This window comes from Pezoporus wallicus, unplaced genomic scaffold, assembly GCF_028554395.1.
Source record: "Pezoporus wallicus isolate ANWC-B61680 ecotype Strahan unplaced genomic scaffold, APGP_CSIRO_Pwel_v1 contig_8100, whole genome shotgun sequence".
Classification (NCBI taxonomy): Eukaryota; Metazoa; Chordata; class Aves; order Psittaciformes; family Psittacidae; genus Pezoporus; species Pezoporus wallicus.
Window position 1 is genome coordinate 41704 of NW_026635079.1, and position 20135 is coordinate 61838.

A 20135-nucleotide genomic window follows, 5' to 3' on the forward strand; every position below is an offset into this window, starting at 1 on the left:
TTCAGATTGAATAACATGGGAACACACAGTGAGAAAAGTCACTATAATTCTGGCAAAAATTAAGACTGACAAGCCTTTTCAGTATGCAAGCTGGCACTGAAGTTTTCATTTGGTTTTGTATTACAGCTCTAACAGCTGGTTAGCTGCATGGAATATTAATCTGCTGAGGAGAAAAGTAAAAAAAAAGAAAGCAACATTCCAGCTGCTACTTATTGTCACTACAATATAAAAACATTATTCACTACAGAGGCTAGAATGAATACAAGAGAGACTTAAAATCCCAGGTTTTAGAACTGACACAATTATAACATTTATTAAAAATGTAACAGAAAACTACACAGGAAAAGACTGCAGTTACAACCCACTACTGAATGTGTCTGAGAAGCTAAACTTTGAGAAAATACAATATGGTTGCTCTTGAGTGAGTGGAATTACTGCCAGAAGGATATGCTCAACAACAAACAGATCACTCCTTTTCTCATCAACGGTCATCTCCACAGTTCAGGCAGCACAGCTAGCAGAGTTTCTGGGCCTACAAACTTTTCTATCCTACTTCACAAACACTTAATATAATATTTTAAACAATAAAATTCAAATCAATCTGTTTATAAAATACAATCTTCTTTTTTGGTACCTGGCCATCCTTGTATTAAGTCATTTGGGGACTGAAAGAATTAAAAATGAAGAAATTTGCTAAATTTGATTGGCTGAGGTGAGGTATAAGAAATTAACACTACAGAGGGCTGCATGTCAACATATCCCTTTTCCTCCCAAAGATCCAAAGTGCACCATAATTGTCTCTGATCTGCATTGCTGACATTGCTTGCTATAGGGTGAAAGACAGTAAACCAGCTAATACTCAGCACAGTAAGTCTGTTTCATGAGATAAAAGAAAACTTGAAGATACCATCTGAATACTCTCAGTAACAAATGAATGGCTACTTTGGTTTCTCCTTTAAGAGTTGCCTTCATAACCTTTTAAAAACATATGGCAATAATACACTAAAACATTCACCTGCCAGACTGATTAAATCCGTGCTGCGTATTTTCTGAAGAACTATCACAAACAAAACAGATCTCTGTTCCCTCCACCCCCAATCAGACAAGATGTTAACATTACCTCTCTGGAACAGGGTATTTAGGACATAACTTGGCAGCCGCTGGGTCTGTAGTGTATTCTGATGGCTGTAGTTCATAGCTACACAGATTGGATCCTGTTGAGAGGAAAAAAAAAAAAAAATAAATATATATATATATATATGGGGAAAAAAATCAAATATTCCTATTTTTTGCAAATTGTATTACAACTGATACAGGTCCTGATTCTGCAGCTCCTCATGTTACTACCACAGAGTTATGCTACAGTTCCTCCTGTAATGGAACAGTGAATCAAACCCAACACAGGCTTCACTGTAACAGAATGAAACTCTCCATCTAGCTTTGGTCGAGTAGAAAAGGCTAATTAACAAAGTAGTGTAAAAGAGAAGGACATAAAGCACTTAGAAGTCACTCTCCTCTGCTACTCCATCACACTTTTTTTTGATAATTTTTAGTGCATGAATATCGCACAAGACAATATTCATTACAGAAGGAACATTCAAGGGGTTTGAGGTTTTTTTGGGGGGCTGGCTTTGTTTTTGGTCTGTTTTCAAAATACAAGTGCCCTACAGATTTCAGGGAGAAGAACAAAGGAACCGAACTGCTGAAGTTAGAAAGTTGACTGAAAAATAACATAAGCTCTGCAGTAGATGTCCAGACCTTTTAATGAAGCTGAGTTTGTTCCATCAAACAAATTGATACAGCACAATAAAGATCAAGTTGCCTACAACAAAATTCAAACATAATTTAAGGCTTCCTTAGTACCTTACACTTGCCTAATGGAAGTACATTATCTAGACAGATCTCTTTCCATTTGCCTATGATCAAAATACCAAGTATCTGAGACAATGCTTCTAGGAATATAGCAACCATCAAACCAGATTGGAGCAGTGGGCTCTCAGAAACTGAAGAGGGAAGAAAGCTTCCAATGGTGTAAGCTGCCTATCCAAGAGTGTCTTCCCAGCTTGTTTGATAACAGATAGCTTACTCCCCAGTGCAAGAGGTCTGGATACACAGCCTTTAATGTCTTTTTTTGTTTTCCTATGCATTAAACAAAGGACATCTTGATAATCCCTATAAATATTTAATTATTTCCATTGTGAAAGTCTATTTTGTAGAAATGCTTTGTAGCAGAGTTCTACAGACTGGCTCTGGACAATGCATACACTCTTTTACCGGAATTAAACCAAGACTTTTGACACACAGCCTTATCGTCGCCTGTGTGTCACCAACCGAAGTACTACGTGTAGAAACTGTAGAATATTATTTGCAGAAATCTTGTTTACCATTGCCACACTGCTATCTCTATGAAGAGTTATCTTTTATTTACAGACTGAAAGAGAAGACAAAGAGCAGCTGAGCGGGCTGTCCCATGCAAGCTATCCCATGCAGTTTCTGGAACATTATTTAAATACCACTTCTATGAGTTGTTTTTTTTGGGGCAGGTCAAAACCACCAAATACTCCATTGAAGAAAAATTAGATTTCCTGCAAAGAAGGTATCAGGTAAAACATGTTAACTCCAATTTCAATTATACTTTTTATAGAAGCCCTTATGCTTATGGAAAAACAGGGCATCAGACAAACATCAGACAAAACTACCTTTCTTACAATGTAATTGTAAATGTAGTATCTAAAAGTATTATTCTTTTTGGACTATGGGCTCCATGCTACTGTAAAAATTTTTAATCTATTTTTTTGATACGGAAATGTTCTGGATCAAGTGCATTTGCAAACAACTCCAACACTGATGAAGGGGCAGCAGCAGAGTCACATGTTTATCTCTAAAACAGAAGGTAAAATAATATTGCAGATATCTGATTTTATTTTGCTTTGAATACAGGACAAAAGCTAAGTTACATCAACAGTAAACTAACATGAGCCAGCTTGTGCCCAGGAGTGTAGTGACAGGACAAGGGGTAATAGGTTTAGACTTAAACAGAGGAAGTTCAGGTTAGATAGAAGGAAGAAGTTCTTCACTGTGAAGGTGGTGAGGTACTGGAACAGGTTGCCCAAAGAACTGGTAAATGCTCCATCCCTGGCAGTGTTCAAGGCCAGGTTGGACAGAACTTTGGGCAATGTGGTCTAGTGTGAGGCATCCCTGCCCACGGCAGGGGGCTAGAACGAGATGATCTTAAGTTCCTTTCCAACCCTAACTATTCTATGATTCTAAGACAAAAAACGTAGAATTTGCTATCACTACGGAAGAAGTTTCAGGCTCTTTGCAAGAATGTGTATCTTAAGACCTGTTTGGATCTTAAATCTAATCCAAACAAAACCAAATGCCAGATCTTGATCTGCACACAAGCTATTCAAGCAGCACTTACAAACAGGGGTAACCCAACAAGCCCCTGGCTGTGGATGAAACTACAGACACCTTTCCAGGTTCCTCTGGAACAAAATGGCATGTTCCCTCCTGTCATGAAATGGAACATTGGATGACTCTGGCTGTTGCTATCATCTCTTGTCTTGAGAACTACTTTTGGAGCTCCTCTGGATCTTTTCCCTTCAGATGCCTACTTCACACAGTGAGCTTCTTCAGACTCCCAGCCAAGCAGAAAAATACTTTCATGAGGCTTGTCAGACAAGGAATATTATTTACTCTGCATCTAAATAAACTATCGGCCCAATAGCTGAAATAATGCCCATGAGATTCAATTGCCCTTTTGTCCTACCTAATTAGGTAAGATAATTTTTTTACTATTCTTACAAATATTTCTTTATAGTCTGAAAACCTTCCAACATCTCTAATACTGTGTAGTAGAGTTTTACAAGCCAAATGAGTGCTTGAGTAATGTATCACTTTATATCACACTTAAACTGATTTCTTAGCTAAGAGTCCCTGTGCATCAATAAATGTTTGAATTTTGTAAGGTGAGAGTGGAAAGAATGGACTGCTTTGCTAAACCTTCCGCCCCATACTAGTTATTCTGGGTTAGTACAGACTGTGTTAGCACAGCCAGTCTTATTCTTGCTGTTTAAGTTTGCAAGGCCTCCAAAAGCTTAAAGAATTTAAATAATCTACCTTCCTGAGATAATTACTTTACCAAAGACACTACTACTATTTCCAAATTATTATAGCTCGTAAATGTTTCAAAAACATTATGGGTAGAATTCAGAGAATAAACTAAAAAATCATTAAAGTAATATATCCTTTGCTTCTTACATCAATGCACATATTTCTTCTGGAGAAATCATTAGGCAAATGGCATCAAACTGTACTACAGGGATTAGATTTAAGACCCCAACATATTGTAATCTTAAAGAAAATACTTCTAAAGTACACAAAACAACAGTTGGCAGGCTAGTGGTGAGCACATAGAGTTTACAGGTCCCTCAGTGCTGTATTTGGAGCTTTCACCTCCAAAGCAATATCCTGGAGACACAACACAGCTTCTGTTCCATGGTCTCTTTTCTATTAATAGTGTTGCTTTAGCCATTAGAACATATGACTAGAGCAAAGTATCTCAAGAGATAAATTTTCCTTTAAACCTTAACTTAGTTGTAGTAAAATACAGCAACCATTTTCTTTAAAAGCCTTCTTTCTGTTTTGGCTAGGCTTGGATTAGTAAGGAGCTGAACATACACTGTCTCTGGCATTCCTAAAACCAGCTACATATAGCACAAATTAGGTAAGATACTGTAGAAAGCCAGGACAAAGGGGGTCCAAACTCTTAATTCAGACTGTTCCCAACTGACATAGCAATTAAAATTCATGTGGGCTTAGAGGACTTTCCACAGTAGTACAGTAAATAGGAAGATACACACTAACCTAAGTTGTTTAGATAAAACTAGTTTTAGAGGCCACAGCTCCAGTACAGCTTTCCTTCCTGTATTTGCTGTGTTGTAAACAAACACACAAAACCCTTGCTACATCAGCATCACTATCAATATCAAAGTTTACAGCTTGAAAAATGGTTAAGACTTCCTAAGTCATCCACTTAAAGGACCAGCCCACAGAGGAAACCACTGACATTCATACTGTCTGAATAATAGCGTCTGGAAAGCACACCAGCAGCTTTGGATCCCATTCTGAGCTGCTCAGCAGTGCCTACCCATCTATTGGCACTCTTGGCAGAAACTAAACCAAGGACTTCCAGATCTAGAAACATGGCCTCATATTCGGAGTCACGGATTTAAGCAGAAAAATACAGAACTGTGAAGAGATACCTGGGATAGCTTCAGAACCAGCAGCATGTTCTGCTTAAGTTAGGCATGGCTCCAAGCAGCTCCACATACCCCTTTTCAGAGGCATGTGGCAAAGGACAGCCTGAGGGACTAGAAACCACAGTTTGCTATGGAAATTGATATGATTTTCCATTTTTGGTTTCACCATTCTGAGTCTTACTGACAGAATGTATGTACTGTACATGTATGTCACATAACTGACTTCTAGAAGACCATTATGATGAAGCAGAGGTTATGGTTTAAAAAAAAAAAAAATCAGCATCTCAGTTTTAAGCATTCTCTTTCCTTCTCAATCAACACCATACTAGTCCATCTGTAACATAAATCCTCTGACACAGGAATCGAACTCCGGGTCATCACTGATAACAGAAATGCACAGAAATGCTAGCAGGAGTGAGCCTGTTTAAATCACAGCTACTGGCCTCTGTATTTTCACAGCCCAGTGGTAATTCCTCTTGGGTTCTAGGTGTTGTAGAAGTAAGTTTCACCAGTTAAAACATAGCTAATATTGTGAATGCATGACTCACAGGTGATTATATGCTTGACCAACTCACAATACAAGCCAGAGGTACTGACTACTGAGCATTGACAGAGGTGGAGTTCACTGGCATTCAGAAAGGACAAGGCTCTCAGACTCTCACAAGGATGAAATTCTTCACATTTTTCTACCTTTCTCACTCCAGAGCTTGCCTCAAATCTACCTGTCAAACTTTATCAGCTCAAAAAGTTTCATACAATGAGACAACTTGGTACACTACTAATAATCGCATATTATATTAACACATTATGTACTAGTAACGTGACACAGAAAAGTGGAAGCTCAACACACTGGTTCAAGTATCTGTAGGGAATTATGCTGCAAATCCCAGAGCCAAAAACACTGAGCAGATAAGATGCCAAGCACTACTTCCACAGAATGACTTTGCAGCCAGGATTTCTCAGATTAATATGAGATATTTGTTGTCACTGAAGAAAATAAGCTTCATTTTCTAGATCTATCCACTGGTGCCTTCAAGAAGCACAGTGTGTATTTTAAAGGAAAGTAAGGATTGAATATATCTAAACTTGTAACTGTTGCAGAGAGACAGACCATCACTTCTTTTAAAGAGTGAGTATCACAGGGCAGGAGAAATTAAAACCTGCGTTTATAAATAAAAGTGAGACTGAAGTAAAAGTAAGCATTCTCCAGAGTCTGAAAGAATGTTCCAAGAAAGATCCAGCATAAAACCTCACTACTTAGATCTTTAATTGACTGCAGAATTCAAGACCACAAAGAGAACCACTGAGACAGCTAAGCATGCCTGCTGTTACAACTGACCATATGTAAAAAAGTCCTAGAGTCAGAATTCAGATATATGCATTTTGAGTTGTAATTAAAAAAAAAACAGACTATCCTCTCTCTATCCCCCAATCTTACGAACAGTACGGAAAGCTGAAAACAAATACTAATTTACCCATAACTCCACTCATATCTCTCCCTGTGCTAAATAAAATCAGCTGTTCTGGAGTTAAATTAAAACTCCATCTTGTCCAGTAGCAGATGTTTCCCCTGTTGTATCTTTACCTCCCCACCACTTACACATCAAGGATATCCTTGAGTACTAACCTCCTACTAAACAGCCAAACACTACTATTCTATCAGTTAATCTTTTAGTATCTAAAATATATCCTCATGCAAGTAAGTTTCATAAATTAACTGTAACTTGTGTGGAAAAGAAAAATCTAGCTTTTGATGCCTCGTAGTTTCACTTTTTACCTCTCATTTCACATTACTCAGATTATGAGATCTAGGAATAGTATTTTTTAAACTTCTCTAGGCTGTTCCTGCTTTTAATGACCTTACTCTCCCTGAGAAAAAGAATCTTGTCTTGTGATCATTCTTGTTTCCCTTCTCAGTATGTGTACACATACTGGGAATATCCAATGTATGTGTGTGCATGTGTATAACTTTAAAAAGTTTAAGAAAACACTTTGCCAAGGAAGGACCACAACACAGCCTCTGTGATGCCAACAGAGTATAAGTTTACATAAAAATAAAGTCCCTATTTTTTTATCTTCACAATTCATAAACAACATGCTTTCAGACAATGCTGTGCTTCTACTCAATCCTCTTGCTGTATCCTTGGTAGCGTCACAATATGTTTCCCAAGCATCAGTAAGCATTTTAAAGTAAAATGCTAAATGCATAATAATAGTTGTTTCCCATACTTTCATTCTGGGGGCATTCCCTGCCATTTGACATTTTATTCCACTGCAATTGATAACAGATTTTTTTCATGTAATTCTAAATAATTTAGAAGCTTGAGCAAGATTTATTACTTCACTGTTCCTCCCGTTTACAAATGGCTTATTAATGTAATCAATAATACAACACAATATTACTGGAGGATTCCACATGCAGCCAATTTCAGTTGGAAAAAACAACTTAATTTTGACTACAGGATCCATTTCCAGCACAAGACCCTGACAGGCAATTCTGGTAACAAGGCAGAGTAGCAGTGGATGACTCTTGTATCTCAAAACCAGTTATAGTGTACTTCTACTCCAGCTATTAAAAAAATGACACCCAAAATTAACATACCCAGGTGCCCAAAGAACTAGAAGCACAAAATCTCATTAACTGTAAGGAAAGTCACAAGCAAAGGTATAAGTTTTAACCAGCACACCTTCACTAAACACAAAGTACGTCAGGGGAATGAGAGCATAAGAAAAACAACAGAAGCTGGGAGCAACTGATGTAACTGCTGTTTCTAAGGCGAGCACCAACAGTAACTGCAAAGACGTACTCTGATTACTACACATGAAGAAGTCATTATCTTCAGGCAAAAGAAAAATCCTTTTTGTTTTCCCATGGTTCCTCCCCATAGCTCCCAGAGATGACCAGCTCTGACTTAGCCAGACTGATTTCCTTTATTGATTTCTTTCAGGTCAGACTCTGTAGCAGACTTAATGTAGCTTTACCTCTGGCTCTAAATCCACCTGGACCTCAAATAGGCTGGCCCAGCTACAGAATTCTAACAACTGAGATGCCTGTCAACATGTTGTAAAATAGAAAATTCATTTTAGGCTCCTAAATCTGTATCCAGTCATTTACACAGATAGGAATATTAGTTCCCACAACAACCACTCACTATAGTTATCACTAAATTAAACACAGCAGAAGTTATGGCCACATATTTAGTGTTTCTTTTCAATAATGACATTTCACTATTCATTAGGCACAGTCATATATAAATTTTATCTTCAAGGATATTTCAAAACGCTTTTGCAAGTCCTTGAAAGCAGCAGCACAATATGTCAGGGACACTAAATTTTGAATCATCAGCCTGATTTCTGGAAAAAGCAGCTTTCAGTTCACATTACTCAAATTACACATTTTTTTAAGTGCCAACACCAACAAAAACATTGAATCCCAAGTACTTCCTGCTTTAGGTGTTCTGCTGCATGAGAAAATCCTGGGGAGACCAGGTACAGCCAGTTCACAGTGTACAACATTCTCAGTTGTGTCTAATCCATAGTTCTACAAACTTAAGTATCAGCATGGCTGTGTGAGAACAGCATGAGAACATGATCTCAGCCAACACTGCTCCTTTCTGTTCCTTCCTCCAGAGGTTGCCAGAACATTCCTGTATTTTAGAGCATGCACTTTTGCACAGGCTGAAGATCTGAGTGGTCAACTGCATAACTTTTTCCTTCCCTTTCTTCCTTTTGTAGAAGGTTACAACTTGGTTTCCAGCTTTCTGGGTGCCAATTATTCTGAATAGGTTAAAGGGGCACACTAAAATGCGTTCTGAAAACCAGCCAGACTTTGTGAGGGAAGGACTTTTCCTCCTCTTTAGACAGAAAGGTACCACAAATGCAGGACCTGACTGTGGGAGCACAAGAGGGGTAGGAGTGGGAGTGAGGTTACTGTCCTGAAATGTCAGCTGTGTTATTCACCAAATCAGCTCCTTTCCCCAGTTTTCAGCAGAATAGCAAGTACATCATTACTGATTCAGGAAGCCAAAATGATGCTTTGTCATGAAATGATCTTCATGCCTCAAGCAAGCATTTTCTCTGCCCTAAATGCTTATTTATAATCTTGCTTACAGAAAAATACAAGCTGTACTGCACAGTAAGTAAGAGCTCTGCCATAACTGCTCTGAACCTTAGGGGCTGGCAGTTCTGACATGTTGTGTAGAGGCAATCAAGTGCCTGTCCCACTTTGGAAAATATATCATAAATACTAAGCTAGCTGGAAGATCATACCAGCTATTGATAAAATCATTAATTAATATAAGGATATTGTAGTATATGTCATTATGTTACATCTTTTCATAAAGATGTTTAGATTAAAAAAGAAAAACAAACAACAAAACCAAACCAAAACAACCACCAAAAAAACATTTGAACTTACCATACTACCTCTTGACAGGATGAGGCACAACAGATAGTTTCTTTGGGATGGAAGGGTTCTTAAGCAGTAACTTACGAAAGAATTCCAAGATGCATGGACAAGTAAGGTGACTATAGATATAACGTGAGCCAGGTGAAAATGGCTGGCTCTTCAAATGCACATGCACAGAGCCAAGCTCCAGCACAATTGCTATTTTCAGGCTGCAGGAAGGGTTAAAGTTTTCAGAAAGACTCAGCAGAGCAAAATTAAGAGTTGACGGCATTCTCTACCCATGTATTTAAAATACAAAGGTGTTCCTTTGTTGAGTGTTAGAAGCTGCAAGCCTGGGAAAATTCAGCATTATCACAAGAAAACAAATATGTACGTTTTGCCCTCCTCCTTCTTCAGAATTTGACAGCTGATCTCTGAATTCCAGCCAGATATCATCAAAAACATTGAAATTGCAATTAAACTCCACGCAGTCATGTTCAAAGTCCTAAGATTTCCTTATTATCCTTTTCACACTGGAGTCTATGGTCACTTGAAACAGACTGCCAAACATAATCCTAGTATTAATTAATTGAAACCCATTATCATAGTTACAAAGTGGATCTCAGAAAAACGATGCTGTTTACTGAGTACTATAGATCTGGTGCTAAAGCACGGTTCTTGTTCTGTTTCAAGACTGAATCATGTTGTTAGAGAGGGTGAAGTTTTTACAATAAAATAATCATATAAAATAGTAAAATGATTATATTTGAGAAATTTATACATCAATAGTGAGGCTTTGTATATTAGAAGACGTTGTAACTTTGCCATTTTGTATCATAGTTACTCTGTAACTAAATGTTACAATGGTAGTCTTGGTAGCAAGAGCTAACATAACTGTATATGGTGAGGGGAGTAGGGGTGTATGTATTGTAAAACTCTACCCAAGCAGAACCTAAGTTTAAGATAGCCAAAAAGGGCATACCAGAAGCATCCTGGTGAAGATAAGAGCATGCTAACGTCCACAAGACGACTGGGACCTAGCCAAGTAGAGAAAAGGTGAAGAGGACAATCTGAGGAAGACTTCTTACTTCATCTGAGGAAGACTCCTTACTTCATCAGGGCGACCACCAGAGGGGGGCTGCGCAAGCGCAAAGGAGGCTGACGTCGTAATAGACTGATGTAGCAATCCTTGATGCATATGTATTAGTCAATGACGTAATCTGCGTTGGATATGTATTAGTTACAAAATTTTTAGTGTATAAATTGCAAACACGATGTGATGGGAGTCAGAACCAGATTTGGGTGCGGACCCCTGGTTCCCAGCGCCTCAATAAAGCACCTCATATAACCATCCCAGTGGTTATGTGTTTGTCTCAATGCTAACATTTTGGCGACCCAGATGGGACCTCGCGGGCATTGCTGAGGTGGATCGTGTCTCGATCCTGCTCCAGCCGGCACCGAGAAATTCTCAGGGAGCCATCGACCGCAACTGACCTCCGCTGCTCACGACAGACCTCTGATACGGTAAGAAAGGTGCTTTTGATCTGGGTTACGGTACCGATTTCTAGTAAATGTATGGTATTGAGCTTTGGTAGTAAATGTATGGTATTGACCTTTGGTAAAGGTCTGGTAAAAGCCTAAAGCCTGCCTGTTATACACAGTGAAAAAGCTGCGTTTGGCTTGGCTAGTAGTAAAGCCTGCCTGCTAGACGCGGCAAAAGCTGCGCTTGGTTGGGGCTAGAGAGCTCTCGGGGTAAAAGCCTAGGCGCTGTCCGTTAGTAGTGAAAGCTCTGCAGGTTCGGCAAACATGATTTGGTATTGGTATTGGTACTTGTGCTGCAGGATCAGCATCTGTCTAGCTAGACATTGTAACTCAGTGGTGAGTTAAAAAAAAAAAAAAAAAAAAACAACCAAAAAACTTGTTTTAGAGATCTCTTTGTATTTGTAAAATGTCGTCGATCCCTAAGTTGTCCCCAGTAGGCTGTCTTTAAAGCCACTGGAAGGAGGGTCGGTTTGGGCAGAGTATGAAGAAAAGTAAACTAATTGATTACTGTAATGTATGGTGGACACAGTATGAACTAGAGGATCAGGAGAAATGGCTTGAAAATGGGACTTTACAGTACAATACTATATTGCAGTTGATGTTGTATTGTAAAAGGGAAGGAAAATGGGATGAGGTACCATATGTTTATCTATTCTTTGCTTTAAGAAATAATGATGAGTGGGAAAAAAAAAAATCCTGTGGAATAATGGATGTGAAGGTAAATGCTAATCAACAGTATAAGGGATGTGTTACCAAAAAGGTATATGCAATGCCTTGCTGTAGACAATAGTTTACAATACCAGAGGGACATTGAAAGTCTGGATTTAGTAGTGACCCATCAGCCCCACCGGCTTCGAATGGAGGAAGGGGGGGGGGAAGAAGATGACAGTGAGGAAGAGAGTGATAGTCATCTTGAAAGCATGGGAAGTTGCCAGCATAGGGAAGATCAGAGGGCAACCCTCCCTGCTACTCTGGTTTCACACAGAACTCACTGGAGGGGAAACCGGGAAGGAAAAATGTGAATCCAGGTACCTAAAGCAGTGCTGGCGCCTTTAAGACAGGGGGTGGGAGCTGAGGGCCCGGTGTATGTTAAGGTATCTTTCTCACCTGGAGATTTAATCATCTGGAAACAATCAGCAGAAACATATAGAGAAAACCCTGATAAAGTAGCCCATGTAATGAAAATTATTATGAAAACTCAAAATCCAATTGGGAGAAAAAGAAGTGAAGTTTTTAATAGACACAGGGGCTACCTATTCAGTTTTAAATGATTTACACGGGAGGTTAGGGGAAAGAACTACGACAATTGTGGGAGCCACAGGGAAGGAGGAAATACGGCCATTCTTGCAGCCCCTAGATCTGCGATTTAGAGGGAAGGAATTAACACATGAATTTCTATATGTAGCTGAATGCCCCATTCCCCTTTTAGGGCAGGACTTATTGGCCAAATTGGATGCAATGATCATTTTTGAGAATGGCGAATTAATAATGCAAATCCCTGAATCAAAAGCAGGACAGATTTTGGTTCTTAAAGAAAAGCCTATTGCTCAAATCCCAAAGGAGGTAGAAGAGGCTGCAATACCGGTAGTTTGGGAAACAAATCCCAGGAAAATCAAAAGCAACTCAACCAGTAATAGTGGAGCTAAAGGATGGGGTTAGGCCAGTAAGAATTAAACAATATCCACTGAAGCTAGAAGCAAGGTATGGGATTTTAAAAACAATTGAGAAATTTTTAAAATATCGAATTTTGGAAAAATGTGAATCAGAATATAACACTCCAATTTTTCCAGTAAGAAAGCCAAATGGTGAATATAGGTTAGTACAGGATCTGAGGGCAATAAATGAAATAACAAAAGACATCCACCCGGTGGTGGCAAACCCTTATACATTGCTAACATCTGTGAAGGAAAAATATAAATGGTTTACAGTAATTGATCTAAAGGATGCCTTCTTCTGCATTCCCCTTGACAAAAGTAGCAGGAAACTGTTTGCATTTGAATGGGAAAATCCACAGAATGGACAGAAAACACAGCTGACATGGGCCAGACTTCCACAAGGATTCAAGAACAGTCTGACCTTATTTGGAAACCAATTGGCTAAGGAACTGGAGGCGTGGACCACTCAAGGAAAGGTACAGGTACAGAGATCACAATATCTCTTATTGCAATACGTAGATGACATCTTTATTGCAACAGAACAAAAATCGTTATGCATAAAGGTGACTATTGAAATCTTAAACCAACTAGGCCTGAATGGGTATAAGGTCTCAAAAGAAAAGGCGCAAATTGCATGCACGACTGTGTTCTACTTAGGATGTGAAATTTCACAAGGGCAGCGAAAGCTGGGAATAAATCGCATAGAGGCAATTTGTGCCATTCCAGAACCGTGGAACCTACATGAGTTAAGAACATTTTTGGGTATGGCAGGGTGGTGCAGATTATGGATAATGGACTATGGACTTATTGCTAAACCCCTGTATGAGGCCCAAAAATCACCTGTTTTTGTTTGGAATAAACCACAGAAAGAGGCCTTTAAGAAACTGAAAGAGGCGTTAATGAAATCTCCAGCTTTGGGACTCCCAGATCTGACAAAGGACTTTCAGTTATTCGTCCATGAGAGACAGAGATTAGCGCTGGGAGTGTTAACTCAGAAACTTGGGAGCTGGAAGAGACCAGTAGGATATTTCTCAAAACAGCTGGACCCGGTAAGTGCGGGATGGCCTGCATGTTTGAGAACAGTAGCAGTGACTATTGTTCTAATACAGGAGGCCAGAAAACTGACTTTGGGAAAACACATGGAAGTGTTTGTGCCACATATGGTGACAATCGTCTTGGAACAAAAAGGGGGGTACTGGTTATCTCCTAGCAGGATGATGAAATATCAAGCTATTTTAACAGAACAAGATGACTTAAGCTTAAAGACTACTAACCTGTTAAATCCAGCAGCCTTTCTAGGAACGGACCTAGAAGAAGGGACGCTTGAACACAACTGTATAGAGGTCACCGAGCATACATATGCAACTAGAACAGATTTAAAGGAACCTCTTGAACAACCTGACTGGGAACTTTTCACAGATGGTAGCAGCTTTGTGGAAAATGGAACACGATATGAAGGATATGCTGTAACAACACAGCAAAAGATAATTGAAGCAAAAGCGCTACCTCCTGGAACATCAGCACAATGGGCTGAACTCATAGCTCTTATGAGAGCACTGGAACTGAGTAACAACAAAAAGGTAAATATCTGGACAAATTCAAAGTACACGTTCGGCGTAGTACATATACATGGAGCATTACGGAAAGAACGAGGGCTTCTATCTTCTCAAGGGACTAATACAAAATATCAAAAAGAAATTTTGGAATTAATAATTGCTGTGCAAAAGTCTAAACAGGTGGCCATCATGCATTACAAGGCGCATCAAGGAGGAACTTCAAAGATATCTGAAGGAAATACAGTGGCAGACCGGGCAGCTTGACAGGTGGCCCGGAAGGTATGGAATATGATGGCACTGATACCTCTCAAGGTAAGCCCACTCCATACCTATCTCTCACAAGATCCAAACTATTCAAAGGAAGATGAGAGATTGGCAGGACTTTTAAAGGCTCAAAAGAATTCTGAAGGATGGTATACAACAGTAACTGGACAAATAATAGTGCCACCAGCTATAATGCGAAAAATTCTACAGATTGAACATCAGAAATGTCATTGGGGTGCAGAAGCATTGGTGACTTATTTAAAGCGAGTAATTTCCACACAGATGTTAACCATGGCAAAATCAGTAGGGTCAAAATGTGAAATTTGTTTGAAAAATAACCCAATAGTAAGGAAACAAGTTGAAATGGGAAGGATCAGAATAGGGATGGAACCAAGAGATTACTGGTAAATTGATTTTGTGGAATTACCAAAGACACAAGGGTACAAATACTTACTAGCAGGGGTTGACACCTTTTCTGGATGGCCGGAGGCCCTTCCCTGTCACACCAATCAGGCAAAAGAGACAGTAAAGTGGTTGCTCAGAGAAATTATTCCACGATTTGGTGTTCCTTTAGGAATATCATCAGACAGAGGCCCACACTTTATCGCAACAATAGTATAGGAGATAAGTAAACTGCTAGGAATATCATGGAATCTACATACTCCCTGGAGACCTCAATCTAGTGGGCAGGTGGAAAAGATGAATCAAACAATAAAAAGGCAAATCAGTAAAATATGCCAAGAGGCCAAAATAAAGTGGCCACAGGCACTGCCCATAGCCTTGTTGCGAATCAGAATAAAACCTAGAAGTGGAATGTCAGTAAGCCCCTATGAAATCCTCGATGGAAAACCATATGAGGCACCAGAACCTAACCCCAATACCCACATTAAAGGGAATCAGGATGTTTACAATTATGTGCTATCTCTAGGTAAAACCCTAACCAGACTGAGAAGCACCCTGGTGTGGAACAGGCCACTGTCCTTGGAAAATCCAGTGCATGACATTCAGCCAGGAGATCAAGTATACATCCGAAATTGGAATGAGGAACCATTAAAAGAACAGTGGGATGGACCTCATCAAGTACTATTAACGACGTTCACTGCAGTAAAGGTAGAAGGGGTGGATTCTTGGATACATTATACAGGGGTAAAAAGAGTTCCAAAAGTCTGGGAAACACAGATACTAGGCCTTATGAAACTGAAGCTGAAATGTAAATAAGATGTCTGGGTTTTGTTACAAAACTTTGATTGTCATTTGGTCATTAACACAATTGACATTTAGTCCTATCCTAGGAATTTCTCAGAAAAATGGTTTGACAAAACTTAAAACAAGATGCCATTCTGACCTGCAAGTTCACGGAAACCATTCCGATGGGACCAACACTTATAAAGGTAAACAGTTCTATAGGACTGAATCTGCAATTAGCCACAGCAAAATCGAAGTTACGGGAAAAAGAACTAAAAGATCAGTGAATTCCACACAGATAATCCAATCATATCACCAAAATCCTGAGGAAAACCTAATGATAGGTCTGATTCAGGATTTCGCAAAAATGAAAAACACAAGTAGAATAACAGCATGTTTGCCGATAGCCGAAGCAGCTGGAGAACCGATTGAATGGGGAGTAATACCGTTTTCACTTTGAGAAATTAACAGAACAATCACTTGTCAGGAAAAAGAGGTAATGAGAAACATAACAGTGATAGAATATCAGGAAGAAGGTGTCTTTGGGGATCCTGCAATTTTGATATTAAAATCAGTATGTGAAAGGTACCAAAATGCTCAGCTTACCTCTATAAGAGACAAGTGGGGAAAGTGTGTCTATAATAAAGGGAAGAAGATAAACAAACAAGAAAAAGTATGGGAATGTGAAAAAAACAAATGGTTTAAAACAAAACTGGGACACGGCTTGGTCAATGAGCATTTTGCAGAAATTTCAATATATTGGAAACACATTTTGGTGCCTTAGATGGACAGGAAAGCAAAATGTAACAGGAAACATAAACATCAATAATTTGCTGTCCATAAACAGAGTTAGTTGAGATGTTATCAAAAATGTTCCTTGGTGGAATTGTACCAAAATTTTAGATTGCGACTCTGACCCCGAAGAAATCACAATACCTCCAGTTAGAGTTGCTTTAATGGCAGGATGTGCATATCGAGGACTGAGAATTGGAGGAAAAGTGATACAGGTCCCAACTGACAATATAGACTGCAAATATTCTACGGTGCGTAGCATGGGACATTTTGTTTGGGCAGCAAGTGATGGAACTTGGACTACCTACTTATCCGTGGATGGTCCAGCTAAAGAAATCACCTTAGGATTACCAACTCTTTGTCCAATTTGGAAGAGGCCACCATTCAAAGGCAGATTAGAAACCCTGCAGATTCGAACAAAAAGAGATACAGGTGATAACAACAGTGATGATGAAGACACTTGGCAGGAGCCCTCCACAGGAGTTAAAACAGGATGGGCTTTTGAATCCCTATTTGCCCAAGTAGCGGCATATCGAAATAGAGAGATGATTGACAGTCTGATTGGCCAAACAAAAAGGTTAGCCAGAATAACAAAGAAAGGATTCAAAGATTTAAATTTGCAATTACAGGCAACAACTAGAATGACTTTGAAGAACAGAATGGCATTAGACATGTTGTTACTTAACGAACATGGTGTCTGTGGATATTTAAAGGACAGAGTGGATCATTGCTGTATTCACATTCCTAATGTGACTGCAGATACAGAACACGACATTTCCCAACTAACCAACATTGAACGAGAGATAGAAAAAAGAAAAAGAAAATGCTGAACAAGATTGGCTAGGGACAATATTTAACAGTCTGGGTTTTCACCTTACTGGATGGGTTCGTTCCCTTATACAAACTGCAATTGTAATATTAATTGTGGTTTTGATAACATATTTGATGTATTTTTGTATCCAAAGGGAAAGGACTCGCAACAGTGCATGGACTCATCGAATCATAGGAGCAGTAACTAGGGAACATCCAAAGTACCCCACACCTCCACCGACCTATCAGGAGACAGCTACCTAAGAGAATGAAAATACTTGCTTAAGTTAAATGAAGTATTTTCAAAGGGGGGAAATGTTGTTAGAGAGGGTGAAGTTTTTACAATAAAATAATCATATAAAATAGTAAAATGATTATATTTAAAAAATTTATAAATCAATAGTGAGGCTTTGTATATTAGAAGACGTTGTAACTTTGCCGTTTTGTATCATAGCTACTCTGTAACTAAATGTTACAATGGTAGTCTTGGTAGCAAGAGCTAACATAACTGTATATGGTGAGGGGAGTAGGGGTGTATGTATTGTAAAACTCTACCCAAGCAGAACCTAAGTTTAAGATAGCCAAAAAGGGCATACCAGAAGCATCCTGGTGAAGATAAGAGCATGCTAACGTCCACAAGACGACTGGGACCTAGCCAAGTAGAGAAAAGGTGAAGAGGACAATCTGAGGAAGACTTCTTACTTCATCTGAGGAAGACTCCTTACTTCATCAGGGCGACAACCAGAGGGGGGCTGCGCAAGCGCAAAGGAGGCTGACGTCGTAATAGACTGATGTAGCAATCCTTGATGCATATGTATTAGTCAATGATGTAATCTGCGTTGAATATGTATTAGTTACAAAATTTTTAGTGTATAAATTGCGAACACGATGTGACGGGAGTCAGAACCAGATTTGGGTGCCTACCCCTGATTCCCGGCGCCTCAATAAAGCACCTCATATAACCATCCCGGTGGCTCTGTGTTTGTCTCGACGCTAACAATGTTTAAACTTTTACTATACATATGCAATATTTAAAATGTTCAATACTTAAGCTGTTCATTTGCTGCAGACCACCACTTTTGGAACCTGCATAGCAGAAATATAGCCATGATGACAATATTTCTGTGTGATTTCAGTCTTCCATACAGTTCATCTATAAAAGCAGAGTTTAATATAGTTTAGAACTTGTTTTTGATAAGCCAGACATCATATAATAAAAATTAGGAATCGAACTCATCAACAATTCTGTTCTGTTTTGGCTTTATACTTTTGACCAAGCTTCTGTGAACTGAAACAACTCTGATACTAATAAAAAAAAATATATATCCTTCATCTTAAAACAAAGATACAGATAGGACATAAAATCAGGGGGCAATTTTTAAGAAGAGTGGGTATGTTGTATTTTAAAAGATGGCTATAATGAACATATTTCAGGCACAGTTAGAAAGAAACTTGACTTACAAACACAGAAACAATGTTTGTGTCTAAACAAGGCATAACTGCATTTCATTATTTGCAGGGGTACTTAAGAAACTCCACTACTAATGACCTTGACTTCACACCAACAAACAATTGGCCTCATTAGTTAAGAAAAACACAGCATGCTCAGGTAACGGGTAAAGAGACAAACTGTAGATGTTGGCTAGTTTCACTGGATGCTTGTATTTGACAACGGCACACAGACCACGTGAGGAAGCTCCCGTTCTCAGATCACCCACTGCACTGTGCCAGCACAGCTGTTAGTGAAGCTCCACTCATGCTGTGATGCCACATGATAGTTCAGCTCCATGATTCAGGCTGTCAGGCACGCAGGTGTGAGGGCACAATGCAGTGGGAGAACCAAGTGCACTAACAGCACTGTATGGCCACTTAACTCGCTCTGCTTCCAAATAAGAAGTACTCACGTAACCTGTACCAGAAGAGAAATCAACATTTCTTTTCCTTCTGTGTAAAGTCATCAGTTTCACTGCTTTGAACTTGGTCACCCAGACTGACATCATTAGGTAAGTATCTTGCACTGAAATCTTACTGCAGCATTTTAAAAGATTAAGGAGGCAAGCTTAGGACAAAACACTCACTTAAATAGCTGAAGCCCCCTGAAATTTCCTCAAATTAAGTTATCTTTACTTTCTTTTGGAATGTCCAAAAGTTGGTTAACTCTCATGCATTTTATTCCATACAGTGTTAAATTTTAAATTGAGCTAGTAATACCAGTATTATTACCACAGAGAAAAACTACTGGTTTTAGTGAGATAAGATATCATATCTTATTTGTTAGTAACTTCAGTTTCCTTTATGCTTCTTTGAAAAAGTGTAAGAAAACAAAACAAACTCCAGAAACTGCACTGTAGCACTGAATAAAAACAGGAATATTTTCATATACACAGCTGCACTCTGTGCAGCAAGTGCCGTTCAATAGCAGCATTGCTCATTAACCCCATATACATGAGGGCATTTCAACAGCATTACTGTTAAACAGCAATGTCAGAATACTTCAGTAGGTGTTGAAAACATACTGTATAGTCAGATATCCCATCAAATTCTTGTTACACATTGTACTCCTGTTTTAACAATGAGTTTTCAAAACTTCCCAAGGCTTGACAGAACAGAAGCATATTTATACTGTAAGACCTAAAGTTTTACCTTAATAAAAATATCACATTATTTCTACTGATATTTC

General features: G+C 38.9%; 1 protein-coding gene across 3 annotated transcripts in view; it reads right to left on the reverse strand.

Moving 5' to 3' along the window:
- Positions 1-20135, reverse strand: part of SLC44A1 (solute carrier family 44 member 1) — a 72524-nt gene that overhangs the window by 24037 nt on the left and 28352 nt on the right. For all 3 annotated transcript variants that reach the window (XM_057401406.1, XM_057401393.1, XM_057401398.1), the window contains exon 5: positions 1121-1214. In XM_057401406.1, the coding sequence (XP_057257389.1) occupies positions 1121-1214 (94 nt within the window). The remainder of the gene's footprint in view (positions 1-1120; positions 1215-20135) is intronic.